The 23,281-nt window shown below is 41.6% G+C and overlaps 1 protein-coding gene across 3 annotated transcripts in view; it reads right to left on the bottom strand.

The window, feature by feature from the left end:
- The window catches only part of MYO5C (myosin VC), a 193,880-nt gene that overhangs the window by 8,695 nt on the left and 161,904 nt on the right, over positions 1 to 23,281 (bottom strand). For all 3 annotated transcript variants that reach the window (XM_040413958.1, XM_040413959.1, XM_040413960.1), the window contains 11 exons: positions 21,303 to 21,396; positions 19,077 to 19,140; positions 18,799 to 18,879; positions 14,908 to 15,088; positions 13,774 to 13,867; positions 6,122 to 6,185; positions 4,289 to 4,382; positions 4,038 to 4,125; positions 3,847 to 3,945; positions 2,624 to 2,778; positions 1,223 to 1,312 (listed from right to left, as the gene is read on the bottom strand). In XM_040413958.1, the coding sequence (XP_040269892.1) occupies positions 1,223 to 1,312; positions 2,624 to 2,778; positions 3,847 to 3,945; positions 4,038 to 4,125; positions 4,289 to 4,382; positions 6,122 to 6,185; positions 13,774 to 13,867; positions 14,908 to 15,088; positions 18,799 to 18,879; positions 19,077 to 19,140; positions 21,303 to 21,396 (1,104 nt within the window). The remainder of the gene's footprint in view (positions 1 to 1,222; positions 1,313 to 2,623; positions 2,779 to 3,846; positions 3,946 to 4,037; positions 4,126 to 4,288; positions 4,383 to 6,121; positions 6,186 to 13,773; positions 13,868 to 14,907; positions 15,089 to 18,798; positions 18,880 to 19,076; positions 19,141 to 21,302; positions 21,397 to 23,281) is intronic.

Genomic DNA, 23,281 nt, shown 5'->3' with positions numbered 1-23,281 from the left:
CACATGTGCCTAATGCTAATGTAGAAGAGTCCTGGACTCTTCCTGGTAAATTTGAATTCCATTTAATTTCTTGTGTGGGATGGATACTGGTAGTTTAGTGACCCCAAACAAGGCGATAGGTTCCCTTTAAGCATAAGAAGTATATTTGTCTTAAAGGGGTTGTCCGGGATCAGAGCTGAACCCAGACATATCCCCATTTTCACCCAGGCAGCCCCCCTGACTTGAGCTTTGGAGCAGCTCATGCGTTTTCTGGAGTTCCGCCCAGCAGTGTGCCCGTGACATCACCGGCACTGATGGGTGGGCTTTAGCGGTGCCCTAGCCTGTAAAATGGCTTCGGCAGCGCTAAAGCCAGCCCATCAGAGCTGGTGACGTCACCGAACACACTGCTGGGCAGAAGCCTCCGCCCGGCAGTGTCTTATTGGAAATAAAAGAGGCAACACACTGCAGGGCAAGGAAGCGCATCAGAGCATGGAATTCTCCGATGCTAATATCAGAGAGCTGCCTGGGTAAAATTATGGGTATGTCCGGGTTCAGAGCTGAACCCGGACAACCCCTTTAATTTATGCCTTTGATGGTTTAGAATGCACTCTTACAGTACAGTGCTAGCAAATTAGGTTCAACAAAACCCTTTCAGATTTTTCTACTGTGGATGCCAGTCTGTAGCATGCCAATAATATAACTTGTAAAATTATAAATATTCATTTTCGACAATTAATACTTTTATGAAGGAAAAAGAGATGGAGCAGCTTTATAGCAACATACTGGATCTGCATGCTCCTACCACAGTAATCAATAGCAGTCATGCAAATCTCAAAATTAGAGCAAGAATAGCCATCCTTTGGGTAAAATCAATACTGGGACCTGTTCGTTATGCTATGACTAATTAAGAATTCATTTCCAGAACTGGAAAATGTATTTTTTAATAAATACATTAAAATCTAGAGTGCACTTTCTTGATAGAAACCATAATGAAACAGTATTTTATTATGAACTCTCAAAAATCAGAAAAATAATTAGAAATTAACATTACAAACACCCTCAGTATAAAAAAGGAACAAGAAAACCCGTAAAACTGTTATGACGTCCCATGTGGCTCACACAGGTGTACACAAACCAACAGAAGGTTCAGTTGAGATGGGACCATTGAGCTGTACAATAAGACGAGTTCTTTTCTACCCACAAATACAGCATTTGCATAATTGAGGCATGAGGTGCAACTTACCTCTTCTCCACTGTACTGTTTCAAACAGTTGAGGAAATGATGGACATTCGACAACCAGAAAGACAACATTTCAAAATCATCTGCATGTTCCTAAACATAAGTATAAATGAGGAGGAAGGAAAAATATTAATCTATAAATTTCCACCTAGCAAATGCTGTTTGATAAAATAGTAGCAATAGAGGCATAGTGATAACACTGCTTTATCATTATGTTTTGTGTCATATCCTAAGGACCTCTGAAAGCACCATAGTTCTTGATAATACACATAAATTAGGTGGGACTTCATTGAGAGCTCCTTGTCCATATGCCCTCAGTTAGAGATGTTGTACATCAGGTTCCCACCTTTATTACTTGGTTAAGTAATATAGCAGACTACAATATACTGGTCAAAAGCACCATGGAACCTAAGTGAATAAAGTGTATTGACATCAGTGTGGACATTACCAAACAGGTCTTTCTATGTGATCATGATGGAACAGTATAGGCCATTAATATCTGATCAGCATGCCCACACCCCCACTGCTGTTCAGGAACAACACAGCTCTGCCCATTGTGTAATGGATGGAGTTAGTTACTGTAGCACTGCTCCGGTTCACTTCAATGGGAGCAGCACTGCAGTAACCAGCTCTGCTGCATAATGGATGGAGCTGGGTAGTTCTGGTGCTGAAGCTACTTTAGAACAACTGATCGGCAAGTGCGTGGGGTGTCGGACTCCCGCTAATCAGACACTGATGGTGTATCCCCAGGATAGATCATCCTAGGATAGACCATCAATATAAAAATGCTGGACAACACCTTTAAAAGGGTTTTCCAAGACTTTTATACTGATGACCTATCTTCTGGATAGGTCATCAGTATCTGATCAGTGGGGATCTGACGCCCAAGAACCAGGCCCATCAACTGTCTGAGAAAGCACCAATGCTAGCACTGCAGCCTTCTCTCTGCTCATCAAGCTCAGCACTGTCCATTTGATAAAGGCTGTGCTTGGTATCGCAGCTCAGCCCAATTCACTTCAATGGAGCTAAGCTAGGCCTAGGCCATATGACTAATGAACGTGATGTCACATGGCCTAGACTAAGCTGAGAGAAGACCTCTGTGCTGCAGTGAGCGCTGGTGCCTTGTCAAAGAGCTGATAAGTGGGGACCCTGGCAGTCCAACCCCCACCAATTAGAAAAGTCTCAGAAAATCCCTTTAAAGCTTATCTTGTCCATTCTCTTCCAGTCCCACATTGCTAAAAGACCCAGAAGAATCTTTAAGGTTCATATACAAGAAATATATATTTTTTTTTGTTAAACCCATATAAATCTTGTTTTATAAGTTAAAAAACCACAACAGCAAATTTACATTACCGGTAGAGACTTCTATACCATAACAACTTCAAGAAATGGTTCACATCTCACCTTTATAACCTGTTTAATGCCATTGATGGAGGCATTCATTAAAGACTTGATTCTGTCTGAGTCATTTATGTAATCGGTGTACCTAACACACATGAAGAGGATGTGAGCTGGGAGTCCTGGTATCATATTCACCACAACGCCTCTTGGCTTAATATCTGCCATATCAGAATACATAAATCCGTGAGTCTCAAGGAATACAAACACTGAAACATTCTACACTGATTTGCATCACCTTGACAAATACTGATAAATAACATTGTGTTCTTCTCAATTTATTATAGTAAAAGAGTGATCTCCAAAATTCCACCCAAAAAAATAAAAAAGGCATTACATGTGTCCACTCTCAGGCTGTATTAAGACGAGCAATTTAAAATTTATCCATATTCCACATGAGTTTTCAATATTGATAATAAAAAAATTTAAGGGAACCTTTTCTTTCACCCAAGGCAAAGGTTCAGTTGACTGACTCTGACCCTGTATCTAAATACCCTGGTCCAGATAGAAGTGGCACAGCAACCAGCATCGGGGGCAGATGAGCCAGTTGAGCTCCCTAGCTGTAGAACTTTGAAAAATTTAAGAGACCCAATGGCTGGGAATAGGAACAGGTAGAGAAATAATTGATTGCAACCTTCTCAACATGTCCTCTGCATCCTCGGAATGATTAGCTGCAGCTAGACAGCCTATTCATGATTTAAAGGGAGTCTGTCACCTAAATGCCATCAATATAACTAAGAGCACTGCCCCATAGAAGATTGCAGACACATCCCAAACATACCTGTGTGCACTTTGTGTCTGTATTCCATGTCCAGGAACAGCACTTTTATTCTGCTGGAAAACAGCTCCCAAGTGCCCAGCTGAAAGTGAAAGTAAAAACAGCTTTCACTCCTGACTCGATTTCAGCTATTTCTTCTGATATAGTGAATATAATGCTATGATTCTGGTATCGTTTGAAAGGTTGGAATGCCAGCTTTCACAAGGTCATATTTCTAGTGTCTACCAATCCCAAGATATGAGCAACTAAAGCAGCCCTCCCCTCTTCAGTCTGGTTTGCTTTGGGCACTTACACTTTCCAGCAGAACAAAAGTGCTTTTCCTGGACATGGAATACAGACACAAAGTGCACACAGGTATGTCTGGGATGTGTATGGGGCAGTGCTCTTAGTTATATTGGTGAAAAACATGTTTTCAGAAAAAAAATATTTCTGAAATAATAATCTTACATACCCAGAATTAGGTTGACAATAAGTTTAGATTCTTCTTCTGGAGAGAATTCCAGCATTCCCAAGTAATCCTTAAACACGCTGGGCACGTTAGTTTGGTTTTCTGTGAGATAATATATTTCTCATGTTAATATTAGCAATACAACCTTAGTATGATACACATATAAAACAGCTGGTGTTCTACAAAACATGTACCTGCGTCCATGGTTTTTGTGAGCGCTTTGATCTGATCTTGGAGTTTTTTAATAATTCTATCCTTTTTATCTACCTGTTCTTCGTAATCCTTGTGAAAAAAAAAAGAGAAGTGCACATGTACTGTAGTACTTTTAATACGATAGAGCAATTCTGCCTACAACAACGCACACAGCAGTCACTTCCACCCTAATGTGACAAATATAAACTGGCACATTTTTCATGTTAGAAATACAGAATTTATAGAAATATACCTCAATATACATTTCATTTTGATCTATCAAACTAATGTCGTCCTGGCCTTCCATCTCTTCGTTTTCCAGCTGTTCTGTATGTCTTTTTTTCAGTCTGAAAGTAACAGAAATATGCATAAATAACAGACACAATATATTAAGTTTATGGCAAAGACGGAAACAAGATGTCACTTTAAAGAAGGGTGAAACTACAGCCCCGAATAACAGAAACACTGAGATTTATTATAGACCTCAGCCAGGTATTTACAGCTATGAAGTCTGAGCCAAGGAGAAGTACAGGAAAATAAATCACTGGAAGCATTTATTACATCATGCACTTGGATTCAGCATTTCCCTAATTATGTCTGCCTGAAATCAGTACACAGAGCTGTAACTATATCAGAAGTATGAAAAGTCACCTTTGGCTTGATATATCACATCACTGAAGTGACAAGGTGACATCTGTCCAAAGCATTTTCTGTAAATAATTGTGATGCACTGTAGCTATAATATTGCGGACCAGAAAGCCTAAGGCCTCACGCACATGACTGTATTTTTGGTCAGCATCCGATATGCATTTTTTGCTAATTGGATGTGGACCCATTCATTTCTATGGGGGCCCAAAAGATGCGGAGAGCACATAGTCAGATGCACAATTTACACATACGGTAATGTACATAAAGCCTTACGCAATGGTGCCAGAAAAGTTATGACAATGTAGCTAGGACTAAACTTGGTAAGAAAATGGTAAGAGCTCAAAATTGCAGATGAACATTTTAATTTTATTTTACTCCATGTCACACATAACACCACTGTGATCACTTATAGCAGTGACGGCTAACCTCCGGCACTCCAGCTGTGGTGAAACTACGCCTCCCAGCCTCATTTCTATGCAGTTCTGAGAATAGCCAAGCAAGTGTGCATCTTGGGAGTTGTAGTTTTACCACAACTGGAGGGCCGGAGGTTAGCCATCACAGACTTATAACTTAGTACACTGGGAACAATTATCTCTGGCTCTCTGCTCTTGCGATGGATCACAGTGGTGTTATGTGTGACATGGAATTAAATATGCAAGACGTTCACCTTTAATTTGATGTGTAGACCCATATTTTCCTATGTGAATTGGATGTTTACCAACTGGATGCTAGCACCCAACCTAGTAGGAAAGTATATGAGATAGAAAGAGAGAAATACAAGAGAAGAACAAAGAGGCGCTCCAAAATAGGTGAAAGGATGGTGGACCCACTCTATTCACCCCGAAATGCAACATTTTACCCCAACACAATGAGGCCTGTCTCCAGCAGGGAGACATGTGCCAATGTCAGGTAGGCCACATTCACACGACCGTATCCTTTTTGCAGAACGGATGCAGAACAAAAATACGGTCGTGTGAATGGGGCTGTATATATAGAGAGACATGCAAATTACATGAAGTATTTGTATGTCTCTCTATATAGATCTCACATTGGCACATGTCTATTTGGAGTGCTGCCTTGTTCTTCTCTTGTATATTCATTGTCTCTTAACCCACGGGCTGGAGGGATTGCACCTACTGTACCACATAGGAATATTTGACCAGTGCTGCTGTTTTCTTTGTGATAGATAGACAGACAGACAGACAATCAGACAGAGATTGATCGATAGCAGACAGACTTGGTCAGAAATGCTTTATTCTGATTATGAAAGGGCACAGACATTAGCCAAAAAAACTGTAAATGCTTGCAAGTAATGAAATAAACAATGACAGCAAGATTTGTTATTTCATTACGGCAGAGTGATCATGAACAAGGAATGTGCCCAAGAAGAGTACAAGGTGTACACAGGAAAAGTACTGTGTTATTTCTATTGACTTACTTCGGAGGCATGTTTTCCTCATCCTGGTGATTATTTCTGTGGTTGAATATTTTTTCTCCGTTGTCTGCAGTGTTCAGTATAGTATGTCACATTATGTGGTATATGAGTAAAAGAATTAAAAAAAAAGCAATAAAACAGTTATGTAATAAAAGTAAAATCTTAGTTAACATGGCCTGTCATTATAATAACAGAAAATAACAATACTAAAACTAGTTATAATAATCTAATCCATAATGAAAATAATATACTACTTATATGAGATGCCTTTTTTCTTGGAAAAAAAAGTAGTTAAATGGGTTCTACAGGCCTGCACCTAAAAAACCTGTTTCAGCTAACCTATGGAAAGAAAACACTTTGAGCAGTACGTACATTTCCATTGCCCCACCGATTCTAAAGTCCCAGCTAGGATCACATGACCACCCAACTTGTTGCAGGCTCTTACTCTGACGTCGCAACCATATCTGTTCATTTTTCTTCCTGCATCTTGTAAATGAAACAGAACAGGAAGAAAGAGGAGCATATCCGGTCAGAACATTAGAGGAAGACAGTGGTGGATGGGAACTTAAAGTGGCCCTGGAAAAAATAAATAAAAGTGGCCTCATGTTGTAGACGGGTCCAAATTGACAGACGGCAGGACAACAGAAGTAGGTGGGACCAGCAATACCGTAGTGCCGGACAAAATACAGTCCTGATCAAAAGTTTAGGACCACTTGAAAAATGGCAAAAAATCATATTTAGCATGGCTGGATCTTAACAAGGTTCCAAGTAGAGCTTCAACATGCAACAAGAAGAAATGGGAGTGAGACAAAACATTTTTTGAGCATTCAATTTAATGAAAACAACGAATAAACTGAAACAGGCTGTTTTTCAGCTGATTAAAATTTTAGGACCACATGCCTTTAAAAGGCCAAATCTGTGCAAAGATATGGATTCATTGTCATTTTCTGTCAGATAGTCACACGTTGTGATGGCAAAGGCAAAAAAACTCTCCCTTTTTGAACGTGGTCAGGTTATTCGTTGTTTTCATTAAATTGAATGCTCAAAAAATGTTTTGTCTCACTCCCATTTCTTCTTGTTGCATGTTGAAGCTCTACTTGGAACCTTGTTAAGATCCAGCCATGCTAAATATGATTTTTTGCCATTTTTCAAGTGGTCTTAAACTTTTGATCAGGACTGTACTACCCCAGCAGAACCAGATATCACAATGTAGCACAAAATATTGCTGCCAGCCCCACAGTATGAATCTGTATCATTGTCCTGAGGATGGCAATATATATGAATTCAGGAGGGCACCTGTCACGGATATAGTAGGGGAGAACACCAAAAGACAATCAAGAAGGAAGGGGAAAGACACTAGGCCTCACCTCAGATGCCCTAAAGATAATGACAGGGCAGAGACCACCTGTTCCTTCCCTGGTGAAGGAACTAGCGTCTCACTGAGGCCTAGTAAACAACCGGGGGAGGGGGGGGGGGGGTAATACAAAACACGACAAGCGGAACACTTAACTTCAGAGGATGTAGGATGAACAGGAATTCAACACGAACCACACTCCAGCTCTTCCAAGACCAAATGAAGCTATCCCAAGCAAAGAGTGATGGGAAAAGTCAGACTAAATAGGGTGTGGTAGAGGTCACATGATCCACAGCTGAACAGGAGGTGTGGGCATACCAGCAACACACAGACAAAGTGAAACCAAAAGAGGCTGTCAGATGACTAATGCATAGATAATCTTTCAGACCTTCTGGGACCTGTCACAGATGTGACAGTACCCCCCCTTCTACGGGTGACCTCCGGGCACCCAGGACCGACCTTATCAGGATGAGCTCCGTGGAATGCTCTCACCAGACGACTAGCATTAACATCAGTCGCTGGAACCCACATCCTCTCCTCTGGTCTGTACCCTCTCCAATGAACGAGATACTGGAGGGATTACCGGAGAACTCGGGAGTCCACAATCCTGCTGATCTGAAATTCTAAATTGCTGTCCAACATGACAGGAGCGGGAGGCAAGGTGGACGGCTCAACAGGTTCGACACATTTCTTTAGCAACGATTTATGAAATACGTTATGGATTTTCAATGCCTGAGGAAGTTCAAGACGGAAGGCTACAGGGTTAACAATGGCAGTGATCTTATATGGACCAATAAATCTTGGGCCCAACTTCCAAGAAGGTACCTTAGGCTTAAAGTTTCTTGTAGACAACCACACAGAATCACCCACTGTCAGGTCCGGACCACTCATACGTCTCCTGTCAGCCACACGCTTATACCTGTTGCCCATCTTTTTCAGGTTATTTTGGATTTTCTGCCAAATAGAAGACAAAGAAGAGGACAATCGTTCCTCCTCAGGAATGCCGGAATTTTGAGCACCAGAAAATGTACCAAACTGTGGATGGAACCCATATGCCCCAAAAAACGGCGACTTATCAGTGGATTCCGGTCTACGGTTATTTATAGCAAACTCAGCCAACGACAAAAATGAAGACCACTCTTCCTGATTCTCTGAAACAAAACATCTCAAGTAAGTCTCCAGATTCTGAATAGTGCGCTCCGTCTGTCCGTTCAACTGAGGATAAAAAGCCGAAGAGAAGGACAATTGTACACCCAGACGAGTACAGAACGCTTTCCAGAATCTGGAAACAAACTGAGTCCCTCTATCGGACACCACATCAGAGGGAATGCCATGTAGTTTCACGATGTTGTCGACAAACACCTGTGCAAGAGTTTTAGCATTGGGTAGACTAGGTAATGCAATAAAGTGTGCCATTTTACTAAAACGATCTACAACCACCAGAATCACAGTTTTTCCCGAAGAATTCAGTAAATCCGTGATAAAATCCATGGACAAATGGGTCCAAGGTCTGGACGGGATGGGCAATGGAAGCAGAGATCCAGAAGGCAGAGTATGTGTCACCTTAGCACGTGCACAGGTACCACAGGCTGACACATAGTCCTCAACACACTTACGCAACCCCGGCCACCAAAATCTGCGAGAGATGAGATTGACAGTCGATCTGCTCCCAGGGTGCCCAGAAAGCACCGTACAGTGATGTTCCTCAAACACCTTGTGACGTAATTCGGAGGGAACAAACAACTTCCCCGGAGGACAAGAGTCCGGAGCATCCTCCTGTGCCTCCAACACCCTGGCCTCAAGATCAGGATAAAGAGCGGATATGACTACCCCTTCAGATAAAATGGGACTAGGGTCATTAGACTCACCCCCCCCCCCCCCCAGGAAAGCTATGCGACAAAGCATCCGCCTTGACATTCTTAACCCCAGGGCGGTAAGTGACGATGAAGTTAAATCTGGTGAAAAACAATGACCATCTGGCCTGCCTTGGGTTCAGTTGCTTAACCGACTCCAGGTAGGCCAGATTCTTGTGATCCGTGATTACTGTAATAGGGTGAATTGCTCCTTCCAACCAATGCCGCCATTCCTCGAACGCCAAGTTAATGGCCAGCAATTCCCTATTCCCCACATCATAATTCCTTTCAGCAGTAGAGAGTTTTTTAGAGAAAAATGCACATGGGCACCATTTACTAGGTGAAGGACCTTGCGACAAGATTGCTCCTACCCCTACCTCGGACGCGTCAAACTCAACAATAAATGGCTGAGTCACGTCCGGTTGCATCAGAATAGGGGCCGAAGCAAAACATTCTTTCACAGCAGAAAAGGCCTGTAATGCCGCATCAGACCAGACAGAAATATCCGCACCCTTCCTAGTCATGTCTGTTAAAGGTTTAACCACCGAAGAATAGTTCAAGATAAATTGACGGTAGTAGTTGGTAGACCCCAAAAACCGCATAAGCGCTTTCAGATTTTCGGGTCGATCCCAGTCCAACACGGCACGGACCTTCTCGGGATCCATACGATAACCTGAGGATGAGAGCAGGTAACCTAGAAATTGCACTTCCTGTACAGCAAATACACACTTTTCCATCTTAGCATACAACTTATTCTCTCTTAGGATCTGTAACACCTGTCTCACATGATCCTGATGAGTCTCTATATCAGGCGAATAAATTAGTATGTCATCAAGGTATACGACAAACCTCCCCACCAGATGATGAAAGATGTCATTGACAAAGTGTTGAAAAACCGCAAGAGCATTGGTTAACCCAAAGGGCATGACCAGGTTTTCAAAATGACCCTCAGGGGTATTAAATGCGGTCTTCCACTCATCCCCCTCCTTGATCCTTAGCAGATTATATGCCCCCCTCAGATCCAACTTAGAGAACACCTTGGCACCGACAATCTCACTGAACAAATACGGAATCAAAGGAAGGGGGTAAGGATCACGGACGGTAATACGATTGAGCTCACGGAAGTCCAGGCATGGTCTTAGGGTACCATCTTTTTTCTTTACAAAGAAAAACCCAGCAGCCACTGGGGACTTGGATGGTCTAATATGTCCCTTTGCCAAACTCTCGGTAATATACTCTCGCATGGCCTTTCTTTCGGGTTCCGAAAGATTATACAACCGAGATTTGGGCAATTTAGCTCCGGGAATAAGATTGACGGGACAGTCATACTCCCGATGCGGAGGCAACTCCTGATTACCACTCTCAGAGAAAACATCAGAAAATTCTGAAATGAACGAGGGTACAGTTTTAGTGGTCACCATAGAGAATCATACATTTGTCCATGCAAAAATCACTCCAATCGAGAATCTGTCTCGCTTGCCAGTCGATGTTAGGGTTATGTTTGCTTAACCATGGTAAGCCCAACACCAACGGAGCAGGCAGACCCTCCAATACATAACAGGAGATAGATTCCTGATGCAAATCACCCACTCTTAAATGAATGTCATTCACTACTTGCGACAGACATTTTTGGGTGAGAAGTGCTGAGTCAATTGCAAAGACAAATACTTTTCTCTAATGCATTAGTAGTCAACCCATGAATGCGTACAAACTCTCCATCAATCAAGTTAACTCCTGCCCCACTGTCGATAAATGCTTCGATTTTCACAGTTTTGGACTCTAGCGCCCCCTTGGCAGTCAGGAGAAAACGGGTACTACCAGTAAAAGACAAATGTAGGTTTTCTTGCTCCTCATCCACACCACCAATAGTAATTTGAGGATTAAAAGTTTTTTTTTTTTTGTTTACACCTTGATGCTGCAAGTACGGACAAATGTTCACAAAATGTCCCTTCTTGCCACAATAAAAGAAGACTCCTTTCACATGACCCAAGCTTTTGCCAGGAGTAGCTCCTCCTAACTGCATAGGCTCATCACAAGGCGCAATTACCAGTGTCTCTCCATCATAAGTGTCAAAGGAAGCAGTACCCTTATTGGACAGTACGTCCTGAAGATGAGGACCCCTAGATCTCTCCCTCAGGCGTCTATCTAGACGTACAGCAAGGGACATAGCTGCCTCCAATGACACAAGATTTTTATGAAAGGCCAACGCGTCCTGCAGTCTCTCAGAGAGACCCTGACAGAATTGGCTGCGGAGAGCAGGATCGTTCCACTCAGTATCGGTAGCCCATCTCCTAAATTCAGAGCAATAGGTCTCCGCGGAACGATCTCCCTTCCGCAAACTCCGTAACTTGGTCTCGGCCTGAGAGATCCGATCCGGGTCATTGTAGATGAGACCCAAGGCTCTGAAGAATTCATCTACCGACCAAGATTGGGCGTCCTCTTTAAGCAATTAAATAATCATACCCACATGTTGACACTCATCCCCAGAAGAGTATGGACGCAGCTTAAAGTATAATTTACATGACTCCCTGAACCGGATGAAATTGTCACTACCCCCAGAAAACCTGTCCGGGAGAGCCACCTTCGGTTCAGGACAGGCCTGGGACCCACCACCGGAACCATCAGCCTGTGGACTCTGAATCTGCAAGACAGTTGCGCGGAGGTCTGCTACCTCCAAAGTCAGATTCTGCATCTCTTTCGACCAGTGCAGACATAGTATCCATAGCTGCACAGATCAGAACAAAAATGGTGGTATGGGCTTGGGATAATGTCACGGATGTAGTAGGGGAGAACACCAAAAGACAATCAAGAAGGAAGGGGAAAGACACTAGGCCTCACCGCTAGGGAAGGAAAAGGGTCACCACCTATAAAACCCTGCTCCTGGCCCTAACTCCTATACGTATGGGCACCTCTCGATGGTAGAGATACCCATACAAGGGAACCTAGAAAACCCTGGTGACCCTCAGATGCCCTAAAGATAATGACAGGGCAGAGACCACCTGTTCCTTCCCTGGTGAAGGAACTAGCGTCTCACTGAGGCCTAGTAAACAACCGGGGGAAGGGCGGAACACTTCACTTCAGAGGATGAAGGATGAACAGGACTTCAACACGAACCACACTCCAGCTCTTCCAAGACCAAATGAAGCTATCCCAAGCAAGGAGTGATGGGAAAAGTCTGACTAAATAGGGTGTGGTAGAGGTCACATGATCCACACCTGAACAGGAGGTGTGGGCATACCAGCAACACACAGACAAAGTGAAACCAAAAGAGGCTGTCAGATCACTAATGCATAGATAATCTTTCAGACCTTCTGGGACCTGTCACAGACGTGACAGCACCTGCGGCCATTGGCCAGGTCCATAAGTGCATGATGCTCCTACATTAATTAATGCTGAGAGCATCAGATCTTTATGTACCTTGCTGACAGCCAAGAAGAGGGATTAAGTGCCCCCACTGGACATGGGCCCACTGGGAAATGTCCCTGTATGGACTATGGACAATCAACCCATGGAGGAAGATCCTGCAGCCAGCTAGATGGTTACACGATTCCAGCTGGGATTGCGTAATCGGCGGAGTAACTAAAGGGCAAGTAACTGCTCAAAGTGTCTTCTATTCACAGGTTAGCTGAAAGAGGCCTTTTAGTACAGGCACTGAGAACCCCTTTAACAATATACCTTATAGGGGTTATTCCCATCTTGGACACTGGGGGCATATCGCTAGGATACCTATATTTAGAATGGAACCTGCAAAGTGCTGGAGAGCACACAATGGATGTGCAGCCACCCTCCATTCATTTCTATGGGGTGCCGAAAATAGCCAAGCGCTGGCTTGGCTATTTCCATAAGCACTACATAATTGAATGGAGCTGTGGCCGCACTTGCGCAGTGCGGTTCCAAATAATTTCAATGGGTCTTTGAGCTCGCCTGGCAGCTATTTTTGGCAGTCCTATAGAAATGAATGGAGGGTGACAGCGCATGGGCAGGCTCAGTTCTAAGTATTGAGGTGGGACCTGCACCTATCAGACATTGGGGGCATGTCCTAGCGACATAACCCCGATGTCCAAGATGGGACAACTCCTTTAAGTATATTATCAAAATGTGATTTGAAGGGGGGTTTGTGAAACCCATATAAAGGCAGTATGCAGTCTGTTCCTGTGTGATTTCTTATTACTATATTATACTACTATATTATATTACACAATACGAACAATGCAAAATTCTGTCCTAAGGCTTGCTCATCTACTTTCCACATAACAGGAGTGTAGGAAGAGGTCCACTAGTGTAATAGACCTCTCACATACATCCCATTTCATTATAAGGTTAAAGTCAGTTAATACTTTGAACTTCCACATGCTTGCATCAGAATTTTGTAAAACATTTACTCTGGAAGACATGTAATAAAATGTAGCATGATTGATGTCATATTAGGAAAACCTTTTTTCCCATACCTGGCATTTTCATATTCTGTTCATAAAGGGAACCTTGAAGATCCATGTTTTGTTTCTCAAGATCAGAAATCTTAGCATTGAGCGATGTTATTATCTTGAAGGTAAAAAAAAAAAAAGGAAAGGTCATAAAAATCGTTTCATTAAATTTTGGTCTGTAAGTTCCACTGTTGGTTTTGGCGAAGGCAAAACACTGACAAACTAATGACCATGTAAAAACAGTGGCCATAGTCAGCATTTTATATCTGTATTCTATATGTAATAATAACTCTATGTTCACATAGTTTCTTTGCACTGATTTTAATGCGTTTTCCATGCCAAAATTCACAGCAAAAAAATGTGGCTGCTTTACAATTAGATAGAAATTATGTGATCTGTGCCTGCAATATGCCATCAGGCTGAGCAGTCTGACCGGAACAGAGAGACCTAGACATAAAGCAGGGCTCCAGGGAGCAGTGGTAGTAAAGCAAGGCCATGCTCCTTCACCTCCACAGCGGGACAAATCCCGTTCTGTTCATATTCTAGGACACGTTGCAGGCAGCAATTATAGCAAATTCCCAAAGAACCCATTAAGCACAGAAAGAACAGGGATTTTAAAGGGGTTTTCCAAGTTTTTAGGTCATCAATATCTGATCGGTGGGGGTCCAACACCTGGGACCACCGCCGATCAGCTGTTTGAGAAGGCAGCGGCACTTGCAGTAGTGCCGCAGCCTTCTCTCTGCTTACCAAGCACAGTGCTGCCTTCTCAAACGGCTGATCACTGGGTGTCCCACAGAACCATATAATACTCTGCTCAGCTCCTTCTAGTATATAGCATGATGCCCAATGATTGTACAGCATTTCCAAACTGACAGGTCCCCACTAAACCGCAGCTCTCCATAAAAGAATCTGCCTTTCCATATCTGGCAACTTCAGGAAGCATGAAATACAAGTAGTTAGATGGTGACAATTAGGGCTCGTTTCCTCCTTCCTGTAATATTTATAACTTCCCTAAATGAGCTCACTGAGTAATTTGTCAAAATTCAGACTTTCTTACCTCTATATACAGACATTACCTGTCTAACTGAAAGCCAACCACAGTTACATCATCAGACTACCACACAAAGAATTCTCATTATGTCATTATTGACTTCAAACCTTGTTCTCAGAAGTCAGCCTTGTAATCTCTTGTCTGAGGGCATCATTTCTTTCTCTCTCTTCCTTCAGTGATTTTTGGATATGTTTTATATCATCACTGAAATGATTCACTTTGAAATTCAGCAGCTCAATATCTTTTACATAAGCTTCCTTCTGGGTATGAAAGTGGTTTTCTAGTATTCTGTAAAATGAAAAAAAAAAGAATGCTATAAGTGGATAAAAAGGTCATACTTACTGCGCTAATCTCCGAGCACCCCCATTCACGTGTCTCAGCCTTCTGGTCCATAGGTAAAGACCAATCAGCCAACCACTGGCCACAGCAGTGACCCCACCTAAGCCAGTGATTGGCTAAGCCCTCATTTCCTGTTTGCTGAGAGGGATCGGTAAGCAGAGACTATTTGGGGATCCCATCATCTTCTGACTGGTAGTGGCGGAGGATCAGTAAGGTGAGTATGACATTCACTTTTATACATCATTCTGAACCTCTGTTAAAGAAACAATATCGGCCAGGCGACCCCTTTAACACCAATATTATATGATATAATTTATATAGCATATGTGAGTATTTGTGATGTGATTCATTAAAGAGATTTTACGGGTTTAAAATGTTCAGTTTATTGACTGAACATGTATGAGTTGTGAGGCAATTATATGGAAGACACTGGTCCACATTTATCATTACAATACGCCACTTTTTTTTGCAGTTTGTGACTTTTTCACCGGCACTTGTGCAAAGGGGGCATGGTGAGGGGGTAGAAGAACACTGAAATCTACACCGCAAGGGGCTGGCATAGATTTCAGTTCAGGCGCATGGACTGTCGGATGCTGTGCCTAATTATAAGGCGAGCACCTCGTTATAAATTAGGCGCAGCATCCTGCAGCTTACCAGGCTATAATAGCCCGCTGTATGCCGCCCGGCTATGATGGATCTTCTCCTGTGTATAGCAGACATGAGACTCCGTAGTAAATATTTTTTTTTTCTATTCGCTAAGCAGTTTGAATATGTTTTGGGCATTAGCAATAGATGCTGCATTAAATGAGCTCATCTTAGACCCTAGCCTTTGGCAAGGAAAGACTGCCGCAGGTCCCATGTGCTGTGGACATTTTCACTTCTAGAAGATGGTTATAAGGAGGAGCAGCAGGAATTGTATATGTATGGTTTTTGCTGCGTCAGATGCAGTGGGCATTATATGTTTGGCTGAATTAAAAAATAAGCTTCTAGCCACTTAGAAAGAAGAAATCAGCATGAATTTGTGACATGGCTCCTACAGTATAAGTTACACAAAATGTCCGAAGTTCTCACTAATTTGTGGACTGGAGCACAGCCCACCAACTACCAATTCATGTTAAAATGTACAAAGCAAGAAAGGAAAAAATGGCTGGCTCACAGTCAATTTGCATACACTTTATTAAATCAGTACATATATATATCATAAAAACAATATCCCCATTATAAAAATTATCAAAAACACATTCACGGTCCCTTTAAGTTTTTAAGATGCGGAGCTCTCGCATAAAACCTTTATAAATGATATATAAGATACGGCCTTGTGATTCTTATAATTCCTTGCATCGATATTTGTATCTTATTTATAAAATGACTTGATATTCACATAAGATGTATTTGATGTTCAATATCCTTGCGCTCCTGCGCTCAGGCTGGGACTTGTAGTACTAATAAACTATACATGGAATGTCCCGCTTTGTCCAATCAAATAACTTCAGTATAAGTAAACTTCATATATTAGCTCGTTATATTTATCTGTATTGGTGGTTGTTTTAGTGATCAGTTACACACGGAACCCACAGCACTGTGACCGTTTTGCTGGATCGCTGTCGGCCGTCCGCTCTGCTGTATGCCGGCTTGGATGATCTTCTCACTCATGTGCCCTTGTATTGCGGGGACGCTAAAACCCCCTTGAATATCCTCGTGTGGATTATTTTCAAATAATAGTTTGCGTCCTCAATTTCTCACAGGCCCTATCTACCAGACGTGTTTCGGAAAAAGATGTTCCTTCCTCAGTGGTAGCATGTAATATTTGCTTTTGGGACCTCTTTGCTTGATATTTATTTAAGCACATCAGTGCTGATGGTAATGATGGTAAAATCTGGATGTGTTTGTGTTTAGCAACAATGTTTCTGGTCTCTCAACAAGATCTACTTCGTACATTGTTGCATTTCGATCTGTATTATTACTATATATATATATATATATATATATATATATATACTACACATATCCGATAAACTTCATTACATCTCAAATAGAAAGCCATCTTAAATAGAAGACCATATTATCAATATAAATGGGGGGTCAGTTAACACAGAGTGTCGATGCCAGGCTGTTTACCAGCACATTGACACTCTTTACGTATTTCCCCTTACCCCCTAACATCTACCTTGATAAGGTTCAGCATAATTGAGATACTATTATGCTTATCTATTTTTATTAAATTTTTTTATGGCGGTAGTTTGATATTTTCATTTATATTGAGTTTTGTTATATGTGACGTAGTCATCCATTGGATATATACATTGCGCCTACATAGCATGGTATATGCTAAGATATAACAATGAATAATATGGTCTTCTATTTAAGATGGCTTTCCATTTGAGATGTAATGAAGTTTATCTGATATGTGTCGTATATATATATATATATATATATATATATATATATATATATAGTAATAATACAGATCGAAATGCAACAATGTACGATGTAGATCTTGTTGAGAGACCAGAAACATTGTTGCTAAACACAAACACATTCCGGTCCAGATTTTACCATCAGCACTGATGTGCTTAAATATCAAGCAAAGAGGTTCCTATAGCAAATATTACATGCTACCACTGAGGAAGGAACATCTTGTTCCGAAACACGTCTGGTAGATAGGGCCTGTGAGAAATTGAAGACGCAAACTATTATTTGAAAATAATCCACACAAGGATATTCAAGGTGGTTTTGGCGTTCCCGCGATAAAAGGGCACATGTGCGAGAAGATCATCCAAGCCGGCATACAGCAGAGCGGGCGGCCGACAACGATCCAGCAAAACGGTCACAGTGCTGTGAGTTCCGTGAGTAACTGATCACTAAAACCACCACCAATACAGATAAATATAACGAGCTAATATATAAAGTTTACTTATACTGAAGTTATTTGATTGGACATAACGGGACATTCCATGTATAGTTTATTAGTACTACAAGTCCCAGCCTGAGCGCAGGAGCGCAAGGATATTGAACATCAAATACATCTTATGTGAATATCAAGTCATTTTATAAATAAGATACAAATACCGATGCAAGGAATTATAAGAATCACAAGGCAGTATCTTATATATCATTTATAAAGGTTTTATGCGAGAGCTCCGCATCTTAAAAACTTAAAGGGACCGTGAATGTGTTTTTGATAATTTTTTATAATAGGGATATTGTTTTTATGATATATATATATATATATATATATATATGTGTGTACTGATTTAGTAAAGTGTATGCAAATTGACTGTGAGCCAGCCATTTTTTCCTTTCTTGCTACCTACAGTATAAGGCTGAGTTCACATCACCAATTAGCTTTCCGTCCTTCTGATCTGTCAGAAGAACAAAAAGAAAAAAGATCTGTTATCTTGAGCATCAGTTATGATCACTTCTGTCACAGATCAGTTATTTTAGAGGAGAGAAAAAAGTCCTGCATGCAGGACTTTTTTGTCCGTCTAAAATAATGGCTCTCAGGAGGGAAATGGCTAAAACAGATACCAAATGTGCATAACTGAGCATAATGGATGCTTAAAATACAGGATCCATTTTCTTCTTTGACTCATTGCCTGTGATGGAATACAATAAGTAAGGCCATAGTAATCAATGAGGACTTCTTCAAAATATCCTACCTAGTTGCTTTTTTCAAGCCTTCATATGCGAAATAAAGTTCTCCATCTTCATTTATATTGCCCAGATCTTCTTGAGCAAGTCTAAAAACAGCAAGCATGAACAGAAACACACATCATTATCTACACATTTAAAGAAAGCCCCAGCAGATCTTACCAGAAACTGTACTGGAATGTTAGTTCATGACAAGTAATATATTTCATCTATATGTAAGCTTCCAACGATAATAATATACATTTCTCCTAAAATGTTCGGCATCACATGGTACAGTTTTTGCTACCTGTTTTTAATATCTTCAATTTCAAAGCTGTCCAAAAGCTGTTTGGCCATTTCAGACATCTTCTCTGTAAAAATAACACACATTTAAAAGAGCACTTATTCAAATATGTTTGAAAACCGTGTAAAGAAATACATACGGTATACGAAGACCACTGCAGCGCTATAGTAAGATTAGTTACTGCTTCTTTTTCTATCTCTCACTGTATCAAATTGCTTCTGCAGATCTGCACTACATGGGCAGCAAAATCAAGCGGGGGGATGGGACTAGACATCTAATTTACAGGTTACATATCTGTACTCATATCGAGCACCTGCTCACCTATACTCAATCCAGACCATACAGTTTAAACCTGAACTTGCATCAAAAATGTTTCAATTAGATCAAGAAATGCATTAACTAGACAGAAAATGAGGATAGTAGGATGTTCTTCTCAACATGTTGGGAGGGTCTGTGCTAAGAGGTATAGTTCTGTAAGAACATTCACTGACCAAAAACTTCCCATTGGCCTACATTTATGTGAGTGGGCCTAGATTTAAAGTGCTGCAATTTGGAGCATCTAGGTTTAGAAAAAGTTTCTGTGCCTATTCAGAAAAGGGTGTGGCTCAAGGGAAAGGTGCTTTCTGCGGAAAGGTCGTGGTGAAAGATGCACCAAAATTGTGCATAATTTTGTCATAAACTTCTGTATCAAACTAAGCCAGCCAATAGCTGTTCTAGACAGCAGGTCTAAGTTTACGCTATCTACAGGGTTAGTAAATCTTTATTTTCCCACCAAAGACTTACTCTGTAAATTGAGCATTCGGTGGCAACTGAACAGACATAGATAGGGGCAACCAAAAAACGAGATGCATTTCAAAGGGTTATGTGCTTGAGCCGTACTACTGTATCTTCAAAATCCCAATAAGCAACAATAATATCTAAAAATGTATTTCAAATGGTTCTTAAAGGGAACCCTTCATCAACTTTAGGCCTCTTTCACACTACCGTTTTTTTTTTTCCGTTTTGCGGTCCGTATACGGAACCATTAATTTCAATGGGTCCGCAAAAAAAACGGAATGTGTTCCGTATGCATTCCGTTTCCGTATTTCCGTTCCGTGGAAAGATAGAACATGTCCTATGTTTGTCCGCAAATCACGGTCCGTGGCTCCATTCAAGTCAATGGGTCCGCAAAAAAAAACGGATTACATACGGAAATGCATCCGTATGTCTTCCGTTTCCGTTCCGTTTTTTCTGAACCATCTATTGAAAATGTTATGGCCAGCCCAATTTTTCCAATGTAATTACTGTATACTGTATATGCCATACGGAAAAACGGAATGGAACAACGGAACGGAAACACAACGGAACCAAAAAACGGAACAACGGATCAGTTAAAAACGGAACGCAAAACACTGAAATGGACATACTGTAGTGTGAAAGAGGCCTTATGCTGAACTCAGCCGCCCATGGTGATTTCAGTGGTCTGTCTGTCATGTGCCAATATTAGGTGGTTGCAGAGTACTTTGTACGATATAATCATTGCAGTCCATGCTGGAGAAGTGTCACGGACTGCCTGAGATGGGTCACGAGTATTCATGAGCTCATACTCTCCCCATCCATGATTGCTGGTTTTCTCTGAGGCAGAAAATGAAGGAGAAAACTGACGATCATCAGCAGGTGAGTGGAGATAGGGGAAATCATGAATAACCATGATTCTTCTCAGACATGGGCTGCGTTGATTATGCTGTAGGTTCTTGGCAACCACATTATGTTAGCACATGGGTGACAGACTGCTGAAAGGAACAGCTGTAAAAAAAAAGGCAGCGGCTTGTCTAACTTTCTAGGTTGTTTTCTAATGATGTGTATGGCAGTAATAACTGATCAGCTCCTGGATTAGTGTGAGGCTGGCCCGTTCATCATTCTGACAGTTATTTCCCACTACAAACACTTTTGGTAGCAGCTTCCTGATCCTCTTTCAACCAATTTTTGCAGTTGGGGGAGAGTCAGGATACCCAAATACATTAAATGGTCTGCTGGGCAAGTCAAAAGTCATCTAATGTGCATGGCCACCTAAATGTCTGAAATATTTTATCCATCCGTGCCTTTAGGGCACAATATATTTCTCAGTATAGTATTATAAGCAGTGCTTATAATAAACTGTAATGTGTACTGGTAATGTACTAGTTCTCCTCCAATTATAAAGTATATGTTTGACCATACATTTAAAACATAAGATTGGACACAACATACCTCGCATTTCATTCTTCTGCAACTGTGCCTGGTGGTTAGTCTCCTTTACCTGGGTTTCAAGAACTTCAATTTGAGTTTCAAATTCTGGGATTTTCTGTGCAAGAAATGGATAATATCATGTAATAATCATGTGCTAGTATGGCTTTGTCACATTTAACTATGCCAATCACATATCTGGACTCCTGAAATTCTGACTACAGACTAATTGTAGGGAACTGAAAAGTCGAAAAATGAAGGGGCCTAAAGGCAGATTCATACTGCTTGATAATCGGGCAGATTATCGGGGACGAACATTCCTGCGATCACTCATTCCCAACAATCTGCCCATCTAAATGTGCCGCCGATCAACAGATGAACGAGCAAAACGCTTGTTCGTCAGGTGATCCTGTCGTTCATGCAGGCACAGCAATTATCGTTTCTGGGCAGCAGATCGTGCTGTCTAAACAGCAATCTGTTGTCCAGAAATAATGATTCTGTACGGGGACGAGTGATCACAATAGCGATCCCTCGTCACCATACTGTGAAGGAGATCGCTGCATGTAAATACAGCAATCTCCTTCACTGAGCGAGCAGCCGACAGTCGGGAAGGAACATTTCCTTCCCGACAATCAGCTGTAACATTGTGCAGTGTAAACCCGCCTTCACACTCTTTATTCAATAGTTAGGGTACAGGGCGCAGACTCCCACTGATGACATCATTTGACAGGCCTTTATAAAACAAGATAAGAAGAAACTTCCCTTGAACTTGTCACAGTCCATGAACTCACATTAATAGAAGACTTTGTACAAAGACTATCAGGTTCAAAAATGCCAAACCCTTCTCCATTTTCTCTTTCATTCCTAAAACATTTAACTTCTCTCTATGCTGAAAGTTCCAAATGTTACCGTTCTCATGCAATAAGTGATTCCCCATTTTTCCTACAATACCAAAACTCCAGAAAACTCTTGTCAACATTGAAACTGCAACACCAAAAAGTACAAGCCATAAGAGTATGCAAATTGATTAAGTGGCAGGTGTCACTAAGATCTGCACCTAATCAAATCTTCAAGGGCCTAGCTCCAATCTGTGGCATCTGGGAGGGAAATGAAGGCTAGATTGAAGGCAAAGTATTTTAGCCACATGAAACCTCCAAAATTGGATCAAGTCGTGTGGGATGATTGTGCGATACCGCCTGTTCGTCGACGTGCCATTTACTGCCACTTGCAAACTGAGGGACAGAATCCTTGAACTGAGAGACCTTGGTTTATCGCTCCAGCAGATCACTATGTGCCTAGGCCAAGAAGTTAGCACTGTTCTGCGTTGTGTATCCCTGTGCTTGTGAGAACAAAAAAAAAACTGAATGACAGCAAAAGGAACACCAAGGCAAAATTCTGCATGGACGGATTGTCTGATTAAAAGAAAGTCGCATAGTGATCCATTCTGAACTGTAAGTGAAATTGTATGTCACATCCCAAGCCTAGGGTGGAAACAGTGTCTACACAAACCATCAGAAGGTATTTGCACAATATTGGGCTACAAGCCAGACATCAAGTTACAGTAGTTCCATTGACCTCACTCCATCACTCTCAAAGGCTATGATGGTGCACAGCAAGACAGCAATAGAGGCTGGAATGGAGGTCTATCCTCTTTAGCAATGCGTCCTGCTTTCGTCTCGGATGCAATAGCCATGGATTGACCTGTAGACCACGTGGGCAATGCCATGAAGAGGCCTTCACAAGGGAATTATGCTGTGGGGTGGCATAATTTATAACAGTTGGACCCCTCTAGTCTTCATTTCAGGTACAAACTACCAGCTTGGTGTTACAATGATTTGATCCTGGAACCAGTGGTACGGCCATTTCTCCAAAATGCCACAGGGGCTCTTTATCAACAGCAGGCTGCATGTTGCTCATGCTACTGTGAGCAGCCTGCATGGTCTAAATGTGCTACCATGGACTGCAGAGTCTCCATACTTGTCTCCCATCGAGCACATCTGGGA

This window comes from Bufo bufo, chromosome 1 (assembly GCF_905171765.1).
Source record: "Bufo bufo chromosome 1, aBufBuf1.1, whole genome shotgun sequence".
In the NCBI taxonomy this organism is placed as follows: Eukaryota; Metazoa; Chordata; class Amphibia; order Anura; family Bufonidae; genus Bufo; species Bufo bufo.
This window is presented reverse-complemented; position numbering and strand designations above follow the sequence as displayed.